Raw genomic sequence first — 22,527 nt, 5'->3', positions numbered from 1 at the left:
GCCCAGGTTAGATGAGACTCTGGGCAACCTGGTTTAGTGGAAGGTGTCCTTGCCCATGGCAGAGGGTTTGGAACTTCATGATTTTTAAGATCCCTTCCAGCCAAAGCTGTTCTGTGACTCTATGAAATGACAAAAATGAAAAGGAGGAAGGCTGGTGTATTTTCTTTGCCTCCGTTTACAGCAACAAAGATACTGGAGGTTTAATATGTTTGATTTTTGCTGTCAGGAGAATGAGGAACACCCAAACACCTGAAACTGGAAAGCTCTGGTACAAGCCTGGAAACACTGACGTGTTTTCTCCTTTCTGTGCTGCAGAACATGACTACTACTGTGGTGAGAACCACCCTTCGGAATGATGCTTCTGCTCAGGGAATAATCCACCACCTGAACGTTGCCAGTCCCATCCACTGTGTGTTTCAAAACCATGTCTTGACTTCCTCTGGGTACACTGCAGAAGGGTGAGGAACAACTCTGCCTGCTTGGAAATTCTGCTGTGTGGCTGAGTGCTGCTGCACTGGGAAAGCCCCCAGGGGCTGTAGCTGTATCCAGAGGCAGCACTGGGAGCAGTCTGCCATCCTGGGAGTCCTGTGCTCAGAATGATGCCTTAAGTTTTGGCTTTTATATTTTTCAGATCCTGTACTGCATTAGTGTATAACTCTGAACTCCATATAAAGTGTTTGTAAGCTCTCTTCACAGTGTGGTCAGACAAAACAATCCTTCCAGGCCTGAGAACCAAGGTCATCATCACATCCTCAGGCCTGAAAAGTATAAACAAAAGGGAATTGGGGGGAAGCAAACCAGGGGAATGTGATTTCATTACTGGGCAATTAACCTCTGATATGCAAATAGACCAAACTTGTATCTGCCCAAAAAACTCATGACCCTCATCCATCTTGGCTGTAGCTTCTGCCAGGCTCCTGCACAGCCCAAGGTGTATCTGTTGAAGGCCTTTAATAAATATCCACTTTATTCTCTAACTCTGTCTAGCCTCTGCTCTAGGTAGCCAGTCCAAGGCACCAAGGAGATCCCTGCTGTGTGCTTCTCTCCTACTCCAATTATGTGCCAGTGAATCCAACGAGCTTGACCTTTACCTGGCTAAACCACAGGTGGAAATAAACCTTTGGGAACTGCAGGCTCAGGAGTCAGAATTCCTGTTCTCCTCACTGCCTTCCTGGGCAATCCCTTGTAGCAATAACAGCATTTTTCTGCTTTTGGAGCATATAAATTGTTTATCTTTCCACCTGATGTGGGCCTGTAGATTGCTATGTGGCTTCTGAGAATGACAGTTTTTAACCCCCCACAAATTCTTATTTGGTCAACTTGAAAAACCAGAAGATACATCATGCAAATACTTTTCTTGTTGTGGAAGGCCCCACCTTCAAGTGAGATGGATCCAGAGCCACACTTCACAGAAAATCAAGGCTGTGCTGACAGAAAATGTGACAGCACAAGCCTTTCTGTCATGGGGAGTGTTCTCCCTTCATACAAGTGCCCCTCCTCTCCTGCCTATCATCCTGCTTAAATTATTGGCACCAAATCCAGTTCCTGTTTCCTAGCCCTGTCCAGAAATTGTATTTTCCTTCCTATTCACCAGCAAAGTCTTTGTCAGGCCACTTTTCTTTGAGCTCTATAATTTTCTCATGCCTTTCACTTTCTGTTCAGATTTTCCCTGTCTCATTTTTTGGTTTTTTTTGGCTCTTCTCTTCTGCACTAAGCTTTTACTGACCTTATTTTGAGCTTTCAGAGAGCTCATAGCCTTGTTCACCTTCTCTCCACCCTGGTATTTCTCTCTTCCCTGTTTGAATTGCTGAGACACCCTTAGGATTTTCCCACTTTTGTTTCCATTCTCTCTACCTTCCCAGCTGAAAACTTGATGCTTTTTCACCCTTCCTTTTGAACAGTGTCCTGCCATCCTGGACTGCAGATTTTAAATATGTGGGGAAACAGGCACTGATTTTAGACTTGCAAAAACTTACAGTCAACTTTGTGGTCTTTAAAGAAGGATAATTGATTTTTCAGACTTTACACCATCTTTGAGGATCTGCATGGATCTGGACACTTCAGAACAGAAATGCAGTTGTTTATTGGAAACTCCCCAGTCCCCAGAAATTTCAGCGTCTCTGCCAGTGAGGATGTGCTGATTGAAGTGGGGATGCAGAGGGCAGACAGCCAGCTCAAGGTGGTTCTCACTGACTGCTGGGCCACTCCAACCAATAATTCAATGGATCCCCTGGCATTTGTTTTTATCAGCAACAGGTACAGCAATGCCATTTGCAAATACCATGAGCCATGCCTTAGGTCTCACAGTGGTACTGACTAATAATGTGTTATGTTTTAAATGACTTTTACATCTGTTCTCATCATTCACATGCACAGTCCCTTTCTATCTGGCCTGGTTGCGCCTTCTTTGAACAAGAAAGGTAGATATGAAAAGGGATTTGAAAGGGCCATGGGAAAGTTTTTTTGGGTTTGGTTGTTTTCCTTTCAGTTTTGTGAGGGAATTGTGCTTTTAACCTGAAGAAATCACTTGAAGGTGATTTTGGCAGTCAGTAGTGAAAGGGCATTTGAGAAGTGGGTGCTTTATCTCCTGCTCTATGGTTCAGAGGTTTCTCTGTGATTTCAGCTTTATCAAGAGCTTATGTGCCTCTTGTCAACAAAGAAATAGGTTATTTAATTCCTCACACGTGATAGTAGAGCAGCCTCTGGTGAAAGAGGAGGTTTGCTCCTGTCTGGATCCCTGATCTCACCCCAATGTCATATTTCTTAGGCTCACCTTAAGACACAGGATAATAATTTTGCTCAGTAACAAAATCTAGTCCTTTAAGTTTGAGGTTTATTCCAATTTGTGTTTGGTGAAGCTAAGTTTAAATCCTTCTTTCTGTTACTCTTTCCCTCCTTCTCCAGCCACTTCTCACAGCTCCTGTTCCACAGGAGAGAATAAAGCAGCAAGCAGCCTCTTATCACCACTGCACTGCCAGAGCTGCTTCATGAAGGGTCTGGCTGTGACTTCCTGAAGAAATGAAAACCTTAAAACCCAAATTCTGTGCTGTAACCAAAACCTGCCTTCTCTAGCCTTAGCTGCTCTGTTTGGTTTTTGTCTCCCTTTTCAGCTGTCCCATCCCAAACACTTACACCACGCTGCTGGAAAATGGAAATTCAAGCAAAGCTCAGTTTAAGATGAAAATTTTTTCCTTTGTCAACAACTCTGTGGTTTACTTACACTGCAGAATTCGTATTTGTATGGAGTCACCAGGAAGCACCTGCAGGACTGTAAGTGTTTTGCTCTGATATGCTATTCCCCCCCCCCAAAAATATATTTTTCTCAGTGCCATATGGAGTCCTGCAGTGGGATGGAAGGAGTAATGTTTCCAAAAAAGGTTTAATATAACTCTAGAGGATTCCTTTGTTCTCTGCTGAGAGCAGAGAGGAGTGGGGAAACACTACAACCATATGGAAGCATCAGCTTTTCCTCCTGTGCCTCATCCTCCTAGGAAAAGGATGGAGCTTGCACAGAGCTGGGGAACCTGAGAACTGGACCTTTCACTCATTGTAAGGATGGCTAAAAAGCAATGGAATTAGGCTGGTTAGAAAAGTATCAGCTCAGATGGATGTGTCACAAAACAGGAACTCCCAGAGTAGCAGTGTCAGAAGAATGTCTGAGTAAATTTATATATTTTTCTGTCCTTTTTTTTCTTATCACATACAGATTTGCTTCTTCAACTGAGAGTTTAGGTGCCAGGAAAGGAAGCTCAGTGTCATGAAGTTTCTAGGGCTGTGACTTTAATAGAGATTATTATGGCTTTTTAAAGCCTGATTGCTTTTTAAAGCAATAATCCAAGCCATGCTCTGATAAGAACCACAGCTTTTAATTGTCTGTGCTACAAAGCATTGCATTGTTTCTTTTTACTTGCAAGTAAGTGATACACAGCTTTATCTAAAAATCTGTTGCTGCTATAGAAATAAGGAAAAATATGTTTAACTGATGGCTTTTTATTCTTACTAGCAGACACTTGGGAATTCTCCCCTTCATCTGCCAACCTTCCTGGCTCTTTTTCTATCAAGGATGTTTTCATTAGCAGTTTGGTGTTCCCCCATTGTTTAACACTTTCCTCTAGCTCTAAATAAAACAGTTTAAACTCATTATAAAGCAAATGATCTCTTCCTAAAGGATTTTAAAAGGCTACCAGAAGATGCTTGTTTCCTTTCTCAAAGTATAAGGCTTCCTCCAGATTAAAAAATAAAACAAACAAAAAAAAATAGGGACAGGAAACAGGACTGACAATGGTAAGATGCTTCAGTTTTGCAGCTGAGTATGAATATAAATATATATAGGATGCATTGTTCTTTCTCCTATGCAAAATTTACCCCTAGGAGAAGTCAGTGAATTCAGTGTCTTTGATTGAGGCTAAATTGTGATGTGGGGAAGACAAGCACCAGGCACATCTACACAGGGTGAGCAATGGCTTTTACAAAGAAGAGAGGAGGAGCTGCAGAAGGTGCAAAGATCAAGGAAGATGAGCAAGAACAGAGGATATTTGTAAATAATGTAAGATGGCTGGGAAAGTGCCCTGGCTCTGGGATCTGACCCTCTGATCTGTTACTCTGGGGAATAGTGACTTGCTTCAGGGCAGGTTTAGCTCAGCTTTTCACCCACCACTTAATACTTACATCTTGGATTACTTCTTCTTACTCAGTCTATTTGTTCCTTGTTTTCTCTGTGGAAGAGAGTAAAATGCTCTAAAGGTTAGAGCTGAATAAAATGGACTGGCTGAGGAGAAAAGCAATAAGAAATGAGTAAGAAAAATTACTTTGAATGGGAAGAGGAGTGATGTGCCACCACCATGCAGAGGTTTGGTGGAATGTGGCTGCTCCATGGCCACGTGGAACCAAAAATTCATTGCCACCAGGGAGCAACTACATAAATGTGTTCTCTAACAGATCCACCTACCTGGGAAAGCTACTTGAGAGCAGATCAAGGTCATAAATGACCACATGGGTGTTTTTCTGGGGGCTGACCCAGCTGAAGACACTGCTGCTGGCAGTGGATTGTAGAGGTTTTCCAGTGCAGCCAAACTGGTAACACTGCTGGGACATCTGGTGTAAACAAGCTGGTAAGGCACCCTGCTGATTTTGCTGGTCATGGTATGATGCTGCCACTTCTCTGGGTTTTTTTGTGCCCTTCCAGGAGAGCCACAGTATCGTTGAATAATGCCAGTAGGTTTTGCTTCCCATCAGAGAGCTTTGGGCTGTGACTTAAAAGGCAGCAAACAAAAAAAAAAGGAAGTGCACAGAAAATGTCTGTGCAAGTGCTGCTCAGACAGAGCTCAAGCAGCTGATCCCCAGCATCCCACAGGACAGGGATTTCAGCCTTGTAGTTCCCAGATTAGTGGTTCTCTTGTCACTGAAGCTGTGGGTAGCTTCAGAATGGCACATGGCTCAGCAGGGTCTGAAAGCTGCTGCTGCTTTTGCTGGTGCTGGTTGCAGTATCTGCTGTGCCTGCCATGGGCAGCACAAACATCCAAACAAGAGTGCTTGCAAAACCCTGGCATTAGTGACAAATTTGTTTTCCAATAAGGTTTCTCTGAAACAAACAGAAAGTTAGTGAAAAGGTTGTCTGTGTGAAATGTCTGTCCACAGCAGTGTGTGAAATTTCTGTTCCAGTGTGACTAATTACAAATTTTATACTGATTTTTCCCTGATGCCATTTCTTTTCGACTTCCTTTTGGTGCTAATTTCAGTTTAACAGAGCATAACATTAAGAAACAAAAGCTGGATGGTGAGAGTAGCCCTGGGCTTTCACAGGCTCATCAGAAGGTTCTGTATTTTGAATTAGTAAGCCACTTGACTTGTTGGAGTTTGAATTGCAGAGGTGCCATGCAAGGGCTCGGCTCCTGAAGGCTGGAGAAACCATCGCCCTGCACAGAACATCCTGGGGACCCCTGTGTAAGTCAGCTGGTGAGTTGAGAACAGATTGTCATGCCAGGATGATTTTGTGCTGGCAGAGGAACCTGAAGGCCTGTGACACACAGGGGTTTTGTGCCCCTCTGTGTTCCTTGGGAGCAGGCATTCGTGCTGGAGCCACGTGGAAGCGTGGAGAAGCACGTGCCCTCCTCAGAGCAGGAACTGTCAGGTTGTCAAGGGAATGTAGAAAGGAAGATAAAGTGCTTTTGTGTGGCTGTTTGCACAGGGTAGCAAGTGCAACAACCACAAAATCAAACAATTATTTCAATTATAAGGTGTGAAAGCGGAGACGATTTTTCAGATTGCAATCGGTTTTCCAAGTGTTTACACTGCTGTTAGTCTGCAATTATTTTGGGCTCTGAAGTCCCAAATCAGAGGATGTAAGAGATTTTATTGTTGTGTTTCCTTTGGCTCCCTGCTACTGACTTGATTACCGTGGTGAGGGGAAGTGGCAGAGCACAGCTGATGCCCAGCACCCTCGGTTAATTTGGTGCAGTGCAGGTTAATTGAGGGCAAACACCAGCACCAGGGACAAGCAAAGTCTGATTTGTTATGCACCTGCTTTTTCTGCATTTAACCTGAGTGATGCTTTCAAGGACACCCTTGGTCTCTCATGTCTTCAGTCATTTGGCCCCCTCCAGCTTTACATTTATAACTTCTTAACATAAAACACTCATTGAGAGTGGTTTGCCTCAGCAATATCAGAGTCTTAACTCGTGGCTGCCATAAACAGACAGTTCATAATGTTCTTTTGGACCTAGGAACTGACTCTGACTTAGAAGAATGTATTTTCTTCCATTACATGGTCTGTTCAGACCCTCAGTGCTCATTTCTGAATTAGTTCTTTAAAAAAAATATAAAGCAAATAATGCAGTTTTCTTTGTTTAGCTCTTAAAACAAGTACCTCTTACTCCCATTTTTGCTGGAGATCCTGATTAATTTCTAATTTTGAAAAATGGTCATTTCCCTAAAGGGCTTGTGGTGAGGGGAGCCTTCTCTGGGTTGTGCTAAATTGATTTCTGGGCAAAGGTGACACTTTTGAATGATGTCTCTTATTTCTAGTTTGGATAATCAGCCCACATTTTAAGTGATCTACATCTCTGTGTTGAAGGGGATAACATGAACAATGATGTCAGTAATAACAGCTGTAAATGCTGCAGTGAAATATGAAAAACTTGACCTGCTCTGCCAACACTTGGTCATATGCTATGGCAAAGGCCACTGTTCCACATCCCCAGGAGGGCCTGCTCTGTGTCTGGCTACAGGCTGCCATTTCCACTGTTCACGTTCTACTTTATTCCTCTGTTTCATGGTGAAATTCAAAAATGAATATATTACACAGCACTGCTTTGGCCTGTCTGGGAATGATGCCCTGGGTGTCTGTAGCTTGAGCACTGCTCTTACTGACCTTTGTGGCTGCCAGCAGTGCCCTTTGGCCAAACACCTTTGTCTCTAATTGCAGGTGTGTGTGCAGTGATATTTATCTTCTGTGTACCTCAGGTACCACACAAGTGCTTGGCAAAACAAGTGCTGTCCTGAAAATGCAAGCAAACAAAAGCAGGTTTTTGTAGGTGCATAGAGCCTTTGCAGGAGGGCATTATAAGAACTTGTACAAACATGAAGACAGGCATAAAAATAAAGGGAGAGGGGTTTCTGCTTGCAGATTTGGACAAATATATGGAAGTGTTTCAAAGGGAACCAGGAGAACACTTTCTGTCTGTGATCTGTGGTGCCTTGGGAGGCACTTGGCCATGTGGGACTTGACTCTTGCCCACACTGCAGCATTTGGGTCATTCTTTGAGTGTGGGTGCTCTTCCAGCAGAGCACAGGTGTCCTGCAGGTCCTGTGCCCTGTCTGCCAGACCTGTGCAGACATTGCAGCCAACCTCAGGCTGCTCAGCGGGCTCCAGTCACTGCTCAGGTGCAGCATTGAGCCCGTGGTGACCAAGCCATGTCACTCCACTCAGCCACATCTCTTCTAGAGACCCAGCAGACACACAGAATCCTTCCCCAAATACTCTGTGTTTGAAGAGCAGTTACATACATGACAAAAGCAAATCAAGTCATTTTTATAATCGTAGATGAATGGAGGCAGGATTAAGATAGGGGAATACTCCATCTCTAAAGCACTCCTGAAAATAAGGCAGCATTTTAAAAAGTCATCAGTACTAATTCCTTAATTCTTACTTTAGCTGAAAATCACACTCATGTCTGCAGGGACTCTACACTGGTGTGAAAAAAGAGAACATGGTCTGTCCTCACACCTTTTCCATGAGAAGCACCCTCCCCAGAAGGCTGACCCACTTCTGTAGCACAGTTCTGTACTGGCACATTGGCTAATTAACAGGCTTGGATTTAGGAATTTCAAAATTTAGGAATTTCAAAATTTTTTCTTTCACCTCTTTATCTATTTATTTATTTATTTATTTATTTATTTATTCATTAGCATCTGATTCCAAGAGAGAGAAGGAGGCTGGAATAGGAATTGGATACATCATCCTCATCACCCTTGCTGTGTTTGGTTTTGTGCTGGGAGTTGTGACCCTTCTCATTTTCCAGTACCAACGAAAGACAGGAAGATACAACCTCAGGATCAAGTCTGACAACTTCAGCTACCAAGTGTTCTATGATTAGTGACTCACAGGTTACCACATGTAAGTACTCAATTATGACCAGTTGCATTTTTTAGCTGTTTATCTCTTTCTGAAATGGTGAAATACTTGTAGATGACCATTTTTTTATATGAGAATATTTGAACACGCTGTCTTTTTTGCTGTGGGTAAAGGCCATACAAATAAGAAAGAAATTCCTACTTTCTTCCCTGTTTTCAAATGATGCAAACTACAAGAGGAGGAAAACAGCATTTTGTTCTTCATCTTCCTTCATGGCTTTGATCTTAGTCAGAGTAAATGACACATTACCTTACAAAACACCAATAAGCATTTCCACAAAAACGCCATGTAATTTTTGGGTTTAAATCAGTGACTAGTGTAATAAAGGAGAGAAACTTTACCACTCTCTTTATAAATTTTCCTAATAAGTTACCTCTTTCTGCAAAAGCTTGGGTTTAATTATTATTTTTTGAGGGTTTTTTTGAGAAAGTAGTGGGATGTTAAACATAAAGAGCTTGAAATATTGAGATGCATAAGCAGTGCTTACATGTGCCTGCAGAGAGTCTGAAAACACAGCTCTGAGGAGACTTGACCCCTGCCACATGGTCTTGGGAATTTAACACTTTTTCAGGATACCACAGGATTCAGCACTTTTTCTGTAAAATTATTCTGTTCTAGCAGCTCAGCATCATTTGCATGCTTGTCTCTTTAAGGGGAGGAGAGAGAAGTGAGAAAGCTGGCAGGCTGAGGAACAACACCTAACAGCACTTCACACCTCAAGGATGTTTGCTGTGGATGGAATTCTGTTCCTGGAAAAGGGTTTATTTGCCGTTATTGCCAGAGTTAGTCAGTGACCCTTCCCTGGTGCAGGCCTCCCACAGGACAATGCCATGGCCTCAGTAAAGGCACTGGACACGTGCCCGTGGCATTTGCAGATAATTCATTTCAATCCACTGAGCACAGCAGTGTTTGAAATACACCCCAGGGGAAGGGCAGGGAGCACTACCCCAGCTTCCTGCCTGTAGGTCCTGAATGGTCACATTTTGCTGTATTTCCATCTCTTTCATCATTTCCATCCCTCTTACCCATCTCTGGGCAGCTCCTGGGAGATGGCTGCAGGTGAGGGTGATGCTCTGGTGTCTTCCCAAGGGCTGGATGTGCCAGGAGCCCCAAGGGAAGGTACCTGGGACTCCTTGGTTCAACTCCAGCAGCTGTAGTTCCATCAAAAATCCCACTATGGAGCCTATCATAACCCAGCAAAAAGGACATATTGAGGTTCACTGAATTAAAACCTGCACATGACATCTCTGAGTCTCTCCACAGAGCAAGAATGGCTTGTCTTGCATTCATCATTCTGCTCTCCTGAGTAATACCTCATAGTAATGGGAATTCTGGAGTTGTGCAAAGATGCTGCAGCATAAAGGATCTTGTCAGGCTCATAGCACTTCTACATCATGATGGAGCTTCAGTTGATGGCTCCATTTTGGAGCTGGCACTACTCAGCTCTTCTTTTCTATGTATTTATTGTCTTTGGAAGGGAGTTGATTACCTGTCTCAATCCTGATTAATTTGGTTTATTTTTTTTCTAGTGGGATCATGTCTCATCACATAGAAAACTGAAGTTTGTCTTCACTCAATATTTGCTTTCCTTGCTCTACACATCACTGAGTCTTTCAAATCAATGTAATGTATAAAAAGCTTCTATACCCCCTTTCTCCCCTGCACCTCTTTTTTCTTAGCAGTCTGGCTCTTCCCTGGTATCCTAAGAAGTCTTTGTGACAACAGCTTCAGGTTGAAGTGAATTTTGGCAGTTTTTCCACTGATAAAATAGAAGGGAAGAAAACAAAGACATCTGGGTCTCTCTCTGAGTTTCAAGATCTGGTTTTCTCACCATGGCAGATCACTATGTGCTCATCTTAGCATCACTTGTGCCATTAATATTGACAAGCTGCATGTTTCCGTTGATATTCTAGGAAGTAAATCAGCAAACTGTCTGAGAGATCTCTTTTTCAGTCTGTAGTTTGCTGTTTACTCAGGGTGAGGTTGAAACTTTGAGCTGCACCAGCGTTGAAGAGCTAACTGTGCAACGCCTTAGGTATACAGAAGCTGGGGAACAAGCATTGGACTGGCCAGCAAGTAAGGAAAAGCCACTGTGGATCTGGGGCTTAACCTGCTCAGGGTGTTCTTCAGCATGAGTTTTTAAGTCTGATTCATTCTCTAATTAACAAGGCTTCAGTGAAAAAAAAAAGGGGGAAAAAAAAGAAGCTATTTTCATTGCTGGCAGCCCATGTTTTTCCAGATAAATCAATTGGTCCCTGTGTATTCAGCTCAGTTAGTCCCTAATGGTTGTACAGTCAAGCCACACACTGCTGCCCACCTAAGTGAGAGCTCTCCAATTGCAAACGAAGAGTTCTAAATTTGACCTGAATTTTGCCTGGCTGCAAGACCATCGGTGCAGCAGCACAGGCTCACTTTACACGGTCCATTGGGCACAACACCAGTCTGGTCAGCTGGATAAACTGGAGCAAAAATCTCTTTGTGCAGTCAGCATCCCCTGCAGGGCTCTTCCCTGGGCTGCTCCTCTCTGCTGCCCCAAATCTCCACCTCAGTGAGTGTGCTGGAAGATGGGAGGTGAAGAGGTGTCAATAACTTGTCCCACCAGCCCTTGGTCTTGCTGCAGTCACTCCTCCTACACAGTGATAATCTGCTGTGCCTGGGTCACATCTAACTTAGTAACTTATAAATAAATTCCTCCTTAAGCTCAATGGACACCATTATAAATAACTCCTAGTGGAAAATGGTGCTTAGCTTGAAGTCATGAATGTTTCTAAGTAGTCATAGCACTGAGGTGCTGATTTTTGGGTACAGAACAGCATAGGAAAGTGGCTTTTCTATCCTCCTAGTCCAATTTCCATTAGGTAGTAAGATTACTGGGTAAAAGACTTCCACATTTCACAAAAGGTTGTACTGATTGATTTTAGAGCTTTTACATAAACCTATTAAATATATCAATAAATTTCAGAGTAATCATTTGTGTTCTGCTTTAGATTCAAGTGATTCTATAAGGAGCAAGACACTTTGACTTGTCTTTTCCTTATAGAAATAAGAGTTACCAGATCCTGATCTAAAAAAAAAAAAAAAAAAAAAATCAATTTAGTTGTAATTGGTGAAACTATAAATTACCTTTGCAGTCTTAATCTGATGAATGTGGAATCATAGAATGGTTTGGGTTGAAAGAGACCTTAAAGACCACCTAGCTCCAAGTACTTGCCATTGGCAGGGAAATTTCCACGATCCCAGGGTGCTCAGCCTGGCTTTGGACACTTCCAGAGATGGGGAAGTGTCCAGCTTCTTTGGCCAACCATACCCATTTGTTCTTGTTATGTAGGAATCTTTTAACTTTTGCTCAATTTGCTGTCAAATGTGCAATGTGTTTGCCTTCTGCACTCAGTGACAGGATCAGCTCTTTTGCTATAAATATTTTTCTAGTTTTTAGGACTTACAATCCTGAACTTCTTGGAGGTGACAGAATTAGAGATCTGCCTGCTGATTTTGGTGGAGCTATGCCATTTTCAAAAGCTGAGCACTACTCCTCAGGATGCAATGTCAACCAGTAACTTATATTTGATACCTTGCATGCTCAGCAGAAACTGTTGTTTGTGACTGAGTCTGTTTATAGGAATTTTGGTATCTTAATAAAAGCAGCCTTGTAACTTATTGTTGACTTCTGTACTGTTTTCCTGTGTGATTTGGTCACAGGTATTAAAGATGTGCACTTGGTGGATGTGGCAGCTTCTGAACTGCTCCAGTACCAGTCCAATGTTCAGAAATCACTGAAAACATGACACAGGACCTTATCCAAACCCCAGTGGACTGCAGTTTCCACCAACTGCAAGAGAAAAGACCTCCTAAGGGGCTCTTTCTTCATCTTTACAAAGGGTAAACACAACCAAAAGAGCATTCAGCATTCCCAGTCCAATTTATTGCAGCAATGTGGTGATTCAATCTGAAACTACTGCCATACCAGCCTCCCCAGGTGTTTCATTTGCACAGCTCTGACAGCTGCTCCAAAAGAAGAAATAAGGGTTATTTTCTTAAATAATTAGGTTCTTAAAGAGTGGCACAGCTCCTTTATCCCTGAAGGAAGTTGTTTAGGCAGTCCCATCCACTGATTCCTTAAACAACTAAAAGTTTGGTCTTCTAAAATTCAGTGTTCTGAGTCTTTGCCTGGCCTGTATACCTCAGGCTTGTGAAAACCACCAGGGCATGATCACTGCAGCCCAGGCTGCTGCCAATGTCGACATTTTTACCATTTAAAAACATAAATGTAAACAAATAAACATATAAATAAATAAAAACAAAGCCCCCAGCATTCATTTTATCTATACAGGTAAGAAAAAGGTGTAGTAATGCTTCCTCTCTTTTTGTACTATCACTTTTAGATTAAGAAAATAAACTCCTTGTGCCTCAGAGTCTCACTGATTGCTTTCAAATCCCTGAGCTGCTTTTCCTATTTCCAATTTGGCATTGCCCATATTTTGTTCTTTCAATTAAGCACTGGCTCTAAATAATGACTTAAAACAATGGATGGAAAATATGGAGAAATGAAGATTTAGTTTTGGCTTCTCACACTGTTTCCTAAGAAGCACTTGGGGCCAGTGGTGTGCATGTCTGATGTCCCCATTGTTCACTGAGAGCACAGCCCTGCTGACACCTGATGCAAAACTCACCATTATTCCTTTCCCCCATATTATATTGCTGCCAAATCCTGGTCCCAGTGGGCTTGGGGAAAAGCTGAGATATTGGAGAATTTCCTCATCCATTAAAATATAAACAAGACAGGTTTCAATGCCTGTTTGGAAAGTTTTCTTGCAGGCTGCGGAAGGAAACAAAGGAACTGGAAAAGTTTGGCTGCAATTGATCTAAAACCATGATGTTGAGTATGATTTAGCCAAAAGCCTAGAGCAGAGAGCCTCCTAATGGCTTCCCTGATCCACAGGCAGCAACTTCCCTTTCCTGCCTCTCCTGCCCTCCTTTCCCCAGTGATTTTTCCTCTGAAATCCACAGAAGGAAGAGTTTCAGAGACATAACACAAATATTTACACACTAAAAACAATCACAGTACAAGTGTAAAAGAAGAATCGAGAAAAAAAACCAAAATATTTGGAGATGGCAAGGAAGAGATCAGAGCAATGAAGTTGAAATTCTGTATGGAAGTTTCACAAATAAAATCACTGGTGTAGTGCATGCAATGGATCTCAAAACATCCACTCACAATATTCTCTTTAAATCAACTGGTGTTCAGTCCTCTCTATGATGAAGGCTAAAACAATTAGGATGGTCAGGTTCAATGAGTGTTTCTGCTTAGAAACTGGATTTGGTAAAATAACAACTGTAAGGACTTAAAAAAATATTATTTTATCCAACTAGCTTTTTGGTTTTTTAGGTGTGTTTTAGGGAAAGTTAAGCATATTTAGGAATACTGCAATTTTACTGTGCAGAGAGATCAATTTGAGCTCACCTTTTCCTCTTTTTCCTCTCCCTGTCCTTACAGAGGAAATATTAGTAAAAGTGCTTTTTCCTAGGTACTTTTCTCGCTTATAAAAATATTTAATATCTTCTGGAAAATTACAAGTATTTGTAGGAACAGGTGAAGGAATAAACCTTTATTCAAACAATGGTTTTCTCCTTTTCCTGATTTACAACAGAAGCAATCAATTTCAAAAGGAAAGTGGCATTTCTCTTCCACAACATTTCTGTTTAAGCCCATAAAGAACACAATCATTTGGCAGCTGCTTTTCTTTGAGTTGTTGGGTGTCTGGTTTTGCTACAGGTAACTCTGAGGAAGACCAGAACCTAAGGAAAATGAGAAGAGAAAATAAGCTTTGGTTACATTATTGCTGATGCAGTGAATATTTGGCAAATTGCTGCATAGGACTTTTACTCTTTCCTCACCTGGATCAAGCCCTTGGGAAAATCCAAGGAAAAAATGGATATAATAATTGATTGAGGAGTGCTTGGGACCTCTGGGTATGGTGGCAGGATGGAGTTGCTTTTACTGTGTTTGGAGGCAGATCAGACATGATTCAGGAGGATATGAGGAGCTGCATTCTCAGCAGGCTGACACAAATCCATCCCAAAAAACCTTTCTCCATCCAGGACTGTGAAGGTGACTCTGAATTCCAAGAAGAGGCTGCCTTCCTGACAGAGACATTTGAGTAAAATTTTCATTTGGGTGTAATTATCCCAGCAAACAATATCACTGCATCCTTGGGAACATGCTGGCAGCTAATAACACCACTGACAGTGTGGATTCTTCATGGCTTATGCTCAGTAACACTGAAACTCTGCAAATCCACTCAGGAAATGTCTGGCTTTGCCTCTCAGAGTGTCTGGAGCTTTGATATGCAATGTTGGCCACGAACAGTGCTCTCATTTATTAGCTGCCTTTGGCGTCTGGCAAATTGAAAAGATGAAGGAAGGGATTCACAGCAATATTTTGAACAAATACAGCTATTATTGGTACATGGAGACAGAAGGGTCGTGTGTTTGTTCTGGTGCCAGCCTTGAGAGGCTAATTACTGAGTGTTGCATGTCTATAGTGTTTTCAGGATTATTCCAGCACATTTAATTGTGCTCTGTACCGTACCTGCCCAGGGAGCAAAGATGTCCACTGGGCAGCTCAGCAAAAAAAGTGAAAATATGGAGGAACTGAAATTCAGAGTGTCACTGAATCCAACTTTAATTTTTACAGAGCAGCTCTGGGGCCCCACCTTTGTGTGTGTCTGTAAGGAATACATCAGGAGTTACAGCTGAACAAGATGCTGTTTGCTTCTGGGCATGTTTTTATTGTCCCAGAAAGATTTTCAGCTGATAAGTTGTTCGAGACTACATTTTGTAGCCCTCATAAAAATCAGCTGGCTTAGTCACAGGAGACGGTGGATACTGCTGCAAATTTCCTGAGTTTCTTGGCATTTATCTGACTACCTGTTGGCATTTATCTGACTACCTATTCTCCTCCTTTTCACTCGATTGGCTACAGTTGTGACATCGAATTCTTGAGCAGGAGAAAGGCACCTCTGTTTTCTGAAAGATCAGTGAGAAGCATGACCTTGTGAAGTTTAGTCTCTTCCCTGAAAGGACATCTAGCAGTCACCTGAGTTCTCAGAAAGCCAGGATGTCCACACTGTGTCTTTGTCCTATATATTGGATGTCCTGTATCCTGCACTTGTGACACAGCACTCCCAAAGATAACACAATTCTTCTGTAACTCTTCTGGTATTCCCTATACAGACTGGAGGCTGTGTGGCCTCCCTGAGAAAATGCATGTTTGGCATCTTCCAGGTTTGTTATTTCTAGCACTTCCCCCAATATTGAATTTTTTAAACTGGGATTTTCATGGGATAAAGGCATACACACCAGAGAAAGGAGCACCTGGAGTGGCCTCTGCTATTGACTCACTGCCTTCCTCTGTTGTAACCACAGGTGGAAGTGTCTTCCCATCCACATGAGCAACTGATATTTGTGCCATGTCTTGGGGTGCTGCATCTTTGCTCCTCCTGCTTTGAATTCCCCAGTGCCACTCAAATCCATCCAGCTGCTGTGACTCCCCTGGCACTTGTCACTGAGAGCAAGCTGTGACACACATTTGCCTCCCAGCAGCCTTCATCCAGGCCTGTGCAGGCATCTGCTCAACTGTTTCAAGGAAGTTCAAAATTCAGAGTAAGAGGTGCAGTTTGAAGTTAATGTGATGGTGCCTGGGTTTTTTGAGAGTGGGGTGCTGAGTGAAAATACAACCTCCCTTCATGCAAGTTGCTGATATTTCAGGTAAGTCTTCATGGCAGCTTCTTGCTGGAATTCCTGCTGCATTTGGCAGATGATGGATGAAGCAGGAGACAGAATAAAGGATGAAACAAAGCCTTAAATTATTTCTGTGATTGTATATCTTCTGTTTGTGGAGGCACAGGTATTAGTGACTGTCAGCTGAACAAACTGTATCTGTGCTCTAAAGTTACCTGCTTAGAGTTTGTTTTCTTTCCCAGTCTCCACAAAGATGCAAACAGATCTGTCTCCATTTTAGCACTTCCTTGGGGAGTCAGATTGACCCTGCTAACCTACAGAATCCCTTAGCCATGCTCTGCATTTACTGACACGGGTTTATTCAGGTTTTCTGTCTAGTTACACACAAAATCTGCAATTACAGCTGCTGGAGTTGATAAGTGCTTCGTGGTGCCGACCAACCTTACATTATTAACATGCCCAAGTAAAATCTCATGGAAACTTTTACTGCATTTTTACTGCTGCCAACACAGCCTTGGCTGATTCACTCAGCACAGCCAGGTGAGTTCATGTTCTGTACCTGTTTCCCAGTTTTCTGAGCCCTCTGCTGGGAGTTTGGCCTCTCCCCCTAGGAGAGGATCTGCAGTCCCTCTCACTGTACAGCTGTAAGCAGCTGCTTTCAGTAGATGCACAGAGGGATTTGGACTGGCAGAGACCAGGAATCTGATAAAACCCCATCCTCTGAGGGCACAGCTGACCAAACACACCTTCCTCCTGGAGATGCCCTGGCTGAGGATCAGCCATCCAGTCCCTGGCCCCTGGGCTGGCAGCAGGGCTCCTCCTGCTGAAGGGAGGGCAACCTTTCCTCTGCCTTTCACAGAGAAACTGTTTTCCCTCCTGCCAACAGGGTTTGGGTTTTATTTTTCTGCTAATCCCGCTGTTGCTTGGCCATGTGCTGGTGTCAGTGGTAGGGGGGTACCCAAGGCAGGCAGAAGTCACTGTCAGGGTGGGGAGGCCCTGGCACAGAGAAGCTGTGAATTCCCCAATCCTGGAAGTGTCCAAGGCCAGGTTGGATGGGGCTCTTAGAAACCACTTCTAGAGGAAGGTGTCCCTTCCCAAGGCAGAGGGTTGGAAATAGATGATCTTTAAGTTCTCTTCCAACCCAAACCATTGAATGAATCTGTGATTCTAAGCCCTAAAACGAATCTCCTATGTTTAATTCCTGCCCTGTTGTGTAACACTGTAAAGTGAATTTCCTCCTTTTCTATCACAGATTTCATAATCCCAAAGCCAGGGGGAGGCAGCTGTACTGCACACGCCAAGGTGAGCCAGCACTGAGTTGCATGTGGACAAAGAGCTTTTGTCACATCACTTCCTTGTCACATGATTTGGCACAGGTGGATTTTCCTTCCCAGCAGAAGGTGGAAGCTGTTCGGGATCTGAAATGAAAATGTTGTTTTGTTCTCAGCAGTGATTCATTCTGCAGTGAGAACTCCTCAGCAATCTGGTAAATTATTCTGTTTATCTACCAAGCAGAAGATGACACATAAATAACTGTTCAAAGTGGATTGAAACCATGTCCCAGTAACAGCACAGGTTCACACATTTTTCTGACAAACAATAAATGGTTTTGGCCTTTGGTAGGACTTTTTTTCCTGTTGTGACTATACTTATATGTCCAGTTTAAACTTCTTAAATTTGTGCCATATTTTAAAGCTTAATGACTTGCCATATCTTGGCAGGGTACATTTATTACTACACACTATATATAATATTCTTTTGTACCACAGATATATGTAAATTCTCAGTGTGTGCTTTTAGCTGACAAAGGGATGCAGAGCCATGCAGAAGAAATCTATGTGTGATAAAGAGATCACACAAAACATATAAAGAGCATTTTTCCCTAGATGCCTGACCTGTAACTGCCTCTTAAGTCTGTGCAGGTGGTTCTGACCACAGGACAGAAATTTTTTACTCATTTCTCCACACCTTTCTCAAGCTCTCCATTTAAAACAGCTACAGATACAATAATTCAGTTGTTCACAGTTTGTTGCCACTCACTGTGTACTTTATCATTGCCTTTGGATTTCTCTTTTTATTGTCCTGTGGCAAATAACACATTCCCATAGAAATCAAAGGACATATCACTTTCTTTACAGAACTGTAAACTCAGTGATTTCTATGCTGCTTCAAGTGGAAATGGCTTCTGTAACACAGATCCTGTTCTGTGGCTGGAATCACTCAACAGAATAACAGTACAAGAGCATGCAGAGATAGGACAGGGGGGAATGGGATTCTAAACCTACTGTCCTTCAAAAATGGGGTATTAGAAAGAAATTCTTCCCTGTGAGGGTGCTGAGGCACTGGAACAGATTGCCCAGAAAAGCTGTGGATGCCCCTGGATCCCTGGAAGTGCTCAAGATGAGGTTGGAGGGGCTCTGAGCAAGCTGGGATTGTGGAAGTTGTCCCTGCCCATGACAGGGTTTTGGAACCTTAAGGCCCCTTCCAACTCAAAAAATTCTATGATTCTGTGAAATAACTCATCTCTTATGGCAGCCAGAGGCACAATTTAAAAATTCATGGTCAGATGGGTTGAACTGAAAGAGGAAAGGTCCAAAGATGGGAGAGGAGGGCAATGCAAGTCTTCCTCCATGTAGCTTTTCCTCTGCTGTGCACTTGAATCTACTGTGAGGAATGTTCCTGGGTACACTCTCAGGAGATGTTCCAGCCCATCTGTCCATGATCTCTCTGGAAGGCATCCCATGGCCTAAAGAGGATTTGAGACCTGATGGATGTGGGCAATGTTTTAACTCTTCCAACTACTGCATTCACAGAGCTGGATGAGCTCACATGTTGTACACTCCCATATTTATACACAATGACAAATTATTTACAACTGATCCTCAGAGATGACGTAATTACTCTTTTTATAGTCCCGGTGTCTGTTGATAAGCATCAGGTGAAGCTGTTGACTCTCTGCTCACATTGCTGCAGGGAATTTCCCCAGGCTAGGGGAACCAGCCAAGGACAGCCAGAAGTGAGGTGTGGCATTGTTTCTGTCCTTCCCCTCCTCATTTTTTCCCCAGTTTTGACCAGCTAGAAGGTGAACAGAAACTTTCTTAATTAAAAGTGCACTATAGGTGTGCCTTTTTGAGGTATCTTGCTGTGTGACTGCATCACTCCTGAAAACTGCTTTTTCATTTCTGCTCCTTCAAAACTCCTCTGTCCTCCTCTTTCCCCCTTTCACCTGGGGTAGACAGAGTCCTTTCCCTCTGCAGCCAACAACAGTTTGGCTGGAAATACTTGGAAAAACTCTAAAACTGAATTATTCACTGAAAGGCTGGAGTGTGTCTGGTAAATTCACCACACCAGCAAGGTTAACCTACTCATGGTGTCAAGAAACCAGAGTTTGGGTGGTAAATCTCAACAAAACCAGAAACCTCCTTGGTATTATTCCTTTATACACAGAAAAGCAAAGATATTGTTTACTTGGAAAAAGGAGGGAAAGCTTTGGGGTATTAAGGGAGTTTGGAGAGCCAACTACAATGAATCAAATCTCAGGCTTCATGGGATAAGAGTGGATCCTTTCTGGAATCCTGCAAGAATATCTTTGGATGAATCACTCAGTATAAAGAAGACGAGCCTAGGATAGAAAATATGTTTTTCCAGTGAGATAATGAACCTCTCAGTGCTCCTCCCTCCACCCCCTCTATTTCTGTACTGGCAGCAATAACAATAACTATTAATTTCAAGTGGCATGAATTTGGGAAAGTGTTGCTTTCCAGTGCAATAATGCAGGAAATAAGCAAAACCACAAACCTGCCTGTGATATAGACAGATAATGAGGCTCTTTTGTGACCCCTGGAGAACTGCTGGGCTGTGTACTTCAGCCTGGAGATTGTTTTGTCCTGCTTACCAGGAGATCTGCCACTGCTGGGAGCTGCTCTGGTTCCCTGTCCCCAGGTGACCCAAAGCTGCACAAGCAGCAGTGAGGGCAGGGCTTTTACAAAACCACATTTGGGACAGGGGAAGGATGCTTGGAACTGTCTGCACATCACAGTACAAAGCAAAGTGTTTATAACATGACTGAGAGCTAAGACAGACCTTAGCACATCACCTGAACACACCAGTGGGGTGTGCTCTGTTTCTGGGATCTACCTTTTTGTGTTTGGAGGAGCTGGGCTGTGGCCAAACCATGCTTTTTTCCCAAACATCCTCTCAGGCAGTGCAGTGCTGGTCCCTCCTTCATCCCTCACATTTACCTTACCCCAGTGCACTCAGCCACAACATAATGGACAATGGGAAAAGCCCTCAACAATCCTGCTCTCAGGCTGGGCCATGAGGCACTTACAGCCAGGAACAAGGAGAAAAGAATGTGCTGAAGCAAAAGCAAACACAGAGCTGCAGTGATAAGATCAGAAATGGCAATGGAGATTTTTGTTCTTCTCAACTGAACACAGGTTCTGACCTTTGTGGGTTAATTTTAGAGACGTGACTTCAACTTTCAGGTAGTGTTGCTTGTTTGGACAGCACCTGCAGTGTAAATTGGAGTCAGATTTATGAAAATACTTTAACTCAGCCAATAAATCCCACAGTTAAATAAGAAATCTATAGGGAAATATATTTCAAGAGTACTTGAATTACTGCTTTTCTTTAAATATCCGGGGTGTGCGCTTTTCCTTTACATTTGCACATGAATCTTTCCCCATAAATTTTATTCACCTGCTGTTTGAGTAACCCGCGTTAGAAGGCAGTTTTCACCTGGCTATTAACATTGCAAAGTGATGTGTGGATTCAGGATTGCTCAATAAAGGAGGGGCTCCTTCCTTGTCTTGTTTCCCCCTTCCCTCTTACGTAGCAGAGCTGAACAGAAAGTTGTCACAGAATCAGAGAACCACTGGATGGTTTGAGTTGGAAGGGACCTTTAAAATCATCCAGTTCCAACCCCTGCCATGGTCAGGGACATCTTCCACTGTCCCAAGTGGCTCTGAGACCCTCATCCCACCTGGCCTTGGACACTTCCAGGGATGGGGCAGCCCCAGCTTCTCTGGGCACCCTGTGCCACCACCCTCAAAATAAAGAAGCTATTATTTTAAATATCTAATCTAAACCTACCCTCCTCCAACTTGAAGCCATTCCCCCTTCTCCTGCCACCTCTGCCTTCATAAATAGTCTCTCTCCATCTTTCTTGTAAGCTGAATTTTCAGCTTAGCCTTACAAGACTAATTCAGAATTTGTAGCCAGTTTTCACTTCTTGAGACTGAGTTCACAGCTCCTTTTGTGTCTTCAGCAGTAACTGGAAGACAAAGGCAGTAGAAATGCCAAGCAAGAGGGTTTAATAATTTGTGTCACACTAGAGCAGGGGGGCAGATTGGCAGTGCAGCCACTGTGCTTTGTGCTGGCATTCCCTTTCCCAAGGAGATCACAGTGAAATAAGTGACAGCGGAAGAAATAAGCTCTATGCAAAATACCCAGCCACTGAGCTAAGAAATATTTATGTTTTTTTTTTTTTTATGCCAAGCACTAACACATCTCCCATGCAGTAATATATGTCACATCACAGAAAAGGAGATTACTTACCAACAGCCTGTGTGATTTATATTTCATATGTGCATATATTGATATATTTTCTCTATCTGTAAGGACATATATGTCATGAGGACCTCAGCACTGAGGCTTTTTCATGTCAGTGACTTGTGCACCCACCTCCCCTTAGGTTCCCCACAAAGGGGCACTTACCACCCTCCACAGCCATTCTATTCTGCACACTGGTGTCCATTCACCCTCAGAAATTTATTGATCAGAGAGACACATGGTGGAGAATGAGCAAGAAATGTGCACATTTTAAATAATTAAGATATTAATAATATATATTATTAATTATGTATCATGCAGATTATTATTTATGTGTTATGTATATTATAGACATATTACGTATTATATGTATTATTAATTATACACCATTAATAATGTATAAACCCATTAAGGTTAATAATTTTAATAATGTTCAATGTACCTCAAAATACTTCACTTAGCAGTAGGTAACCATGCCTTCCTTTCTTGAGGAAATACATTTACAGTCCTAAAGCTTCTCTCTTTCTATGTCTCTTACATTGCTTTCATGAAAGTAAATAACTAAAAATAAATAAATAAATAAATAAATAAATATCCTCATG

The 22,527-nt window shown here is 42.6% G+C and overlaps 1 protein-coding gene across 1 annotated transcript in view; it reads left to right on the top strand.

Annotated features, from left to right (window-relative positions):
* The window catches only part of UMODL1 (uromodulin like 1), a 45,072-nt gene extending 32,789 nt beyond the window's left edge, over positions 1 to 12,283 (top strand). The window contains exons 15-20 of the mRNA XM_064404638.1: positions 316 to 458; positions 2,020 to 2,256; positions 3,111 to 3,270; positions 5,868 to 5,955; positions 8,407 to 8,614; positions 10,162 to 12,283. Coding sequence (XP_064260708.1) covers positions 316 to 458; positions 2,020 to 2,256; positions 3,111 to 3,270; positions 5,868 to 5,955; positions 8,407 to 8,594 — 816 coding nt within the window. The 3' untranslated portion in view covers positions 8,595 to 8,614; positions 10,162 to 12,283. The remainder of the gene's footprint in view (positions 1 to 315; positions 459 to 2,019; positions 2,257 to 3,110; positions 3,271 to 5,867; positions 5,956 to 8,406; positions 8,615 to 10,161) is intronic.
* Positions 12,284 to 22,527: the final 10,244 nt, after the last annotated feature.

Source organism: Passer domesticus, chromosome 2 (assembly GCF_036417665.1).
Source record: "Passer domesticus isolate bPasDom1 chromosome 2, bPasDom1.hap1, whole genome shotgun sequence".
NCBI lineage: Eukaryota > Metazoa > Chordata > Aves > Passeriformes > Passeridae > Passer > Passer domesticus.
This window is presented reverse-complemented; position numbering and strand designations above follow the sequence as displayed.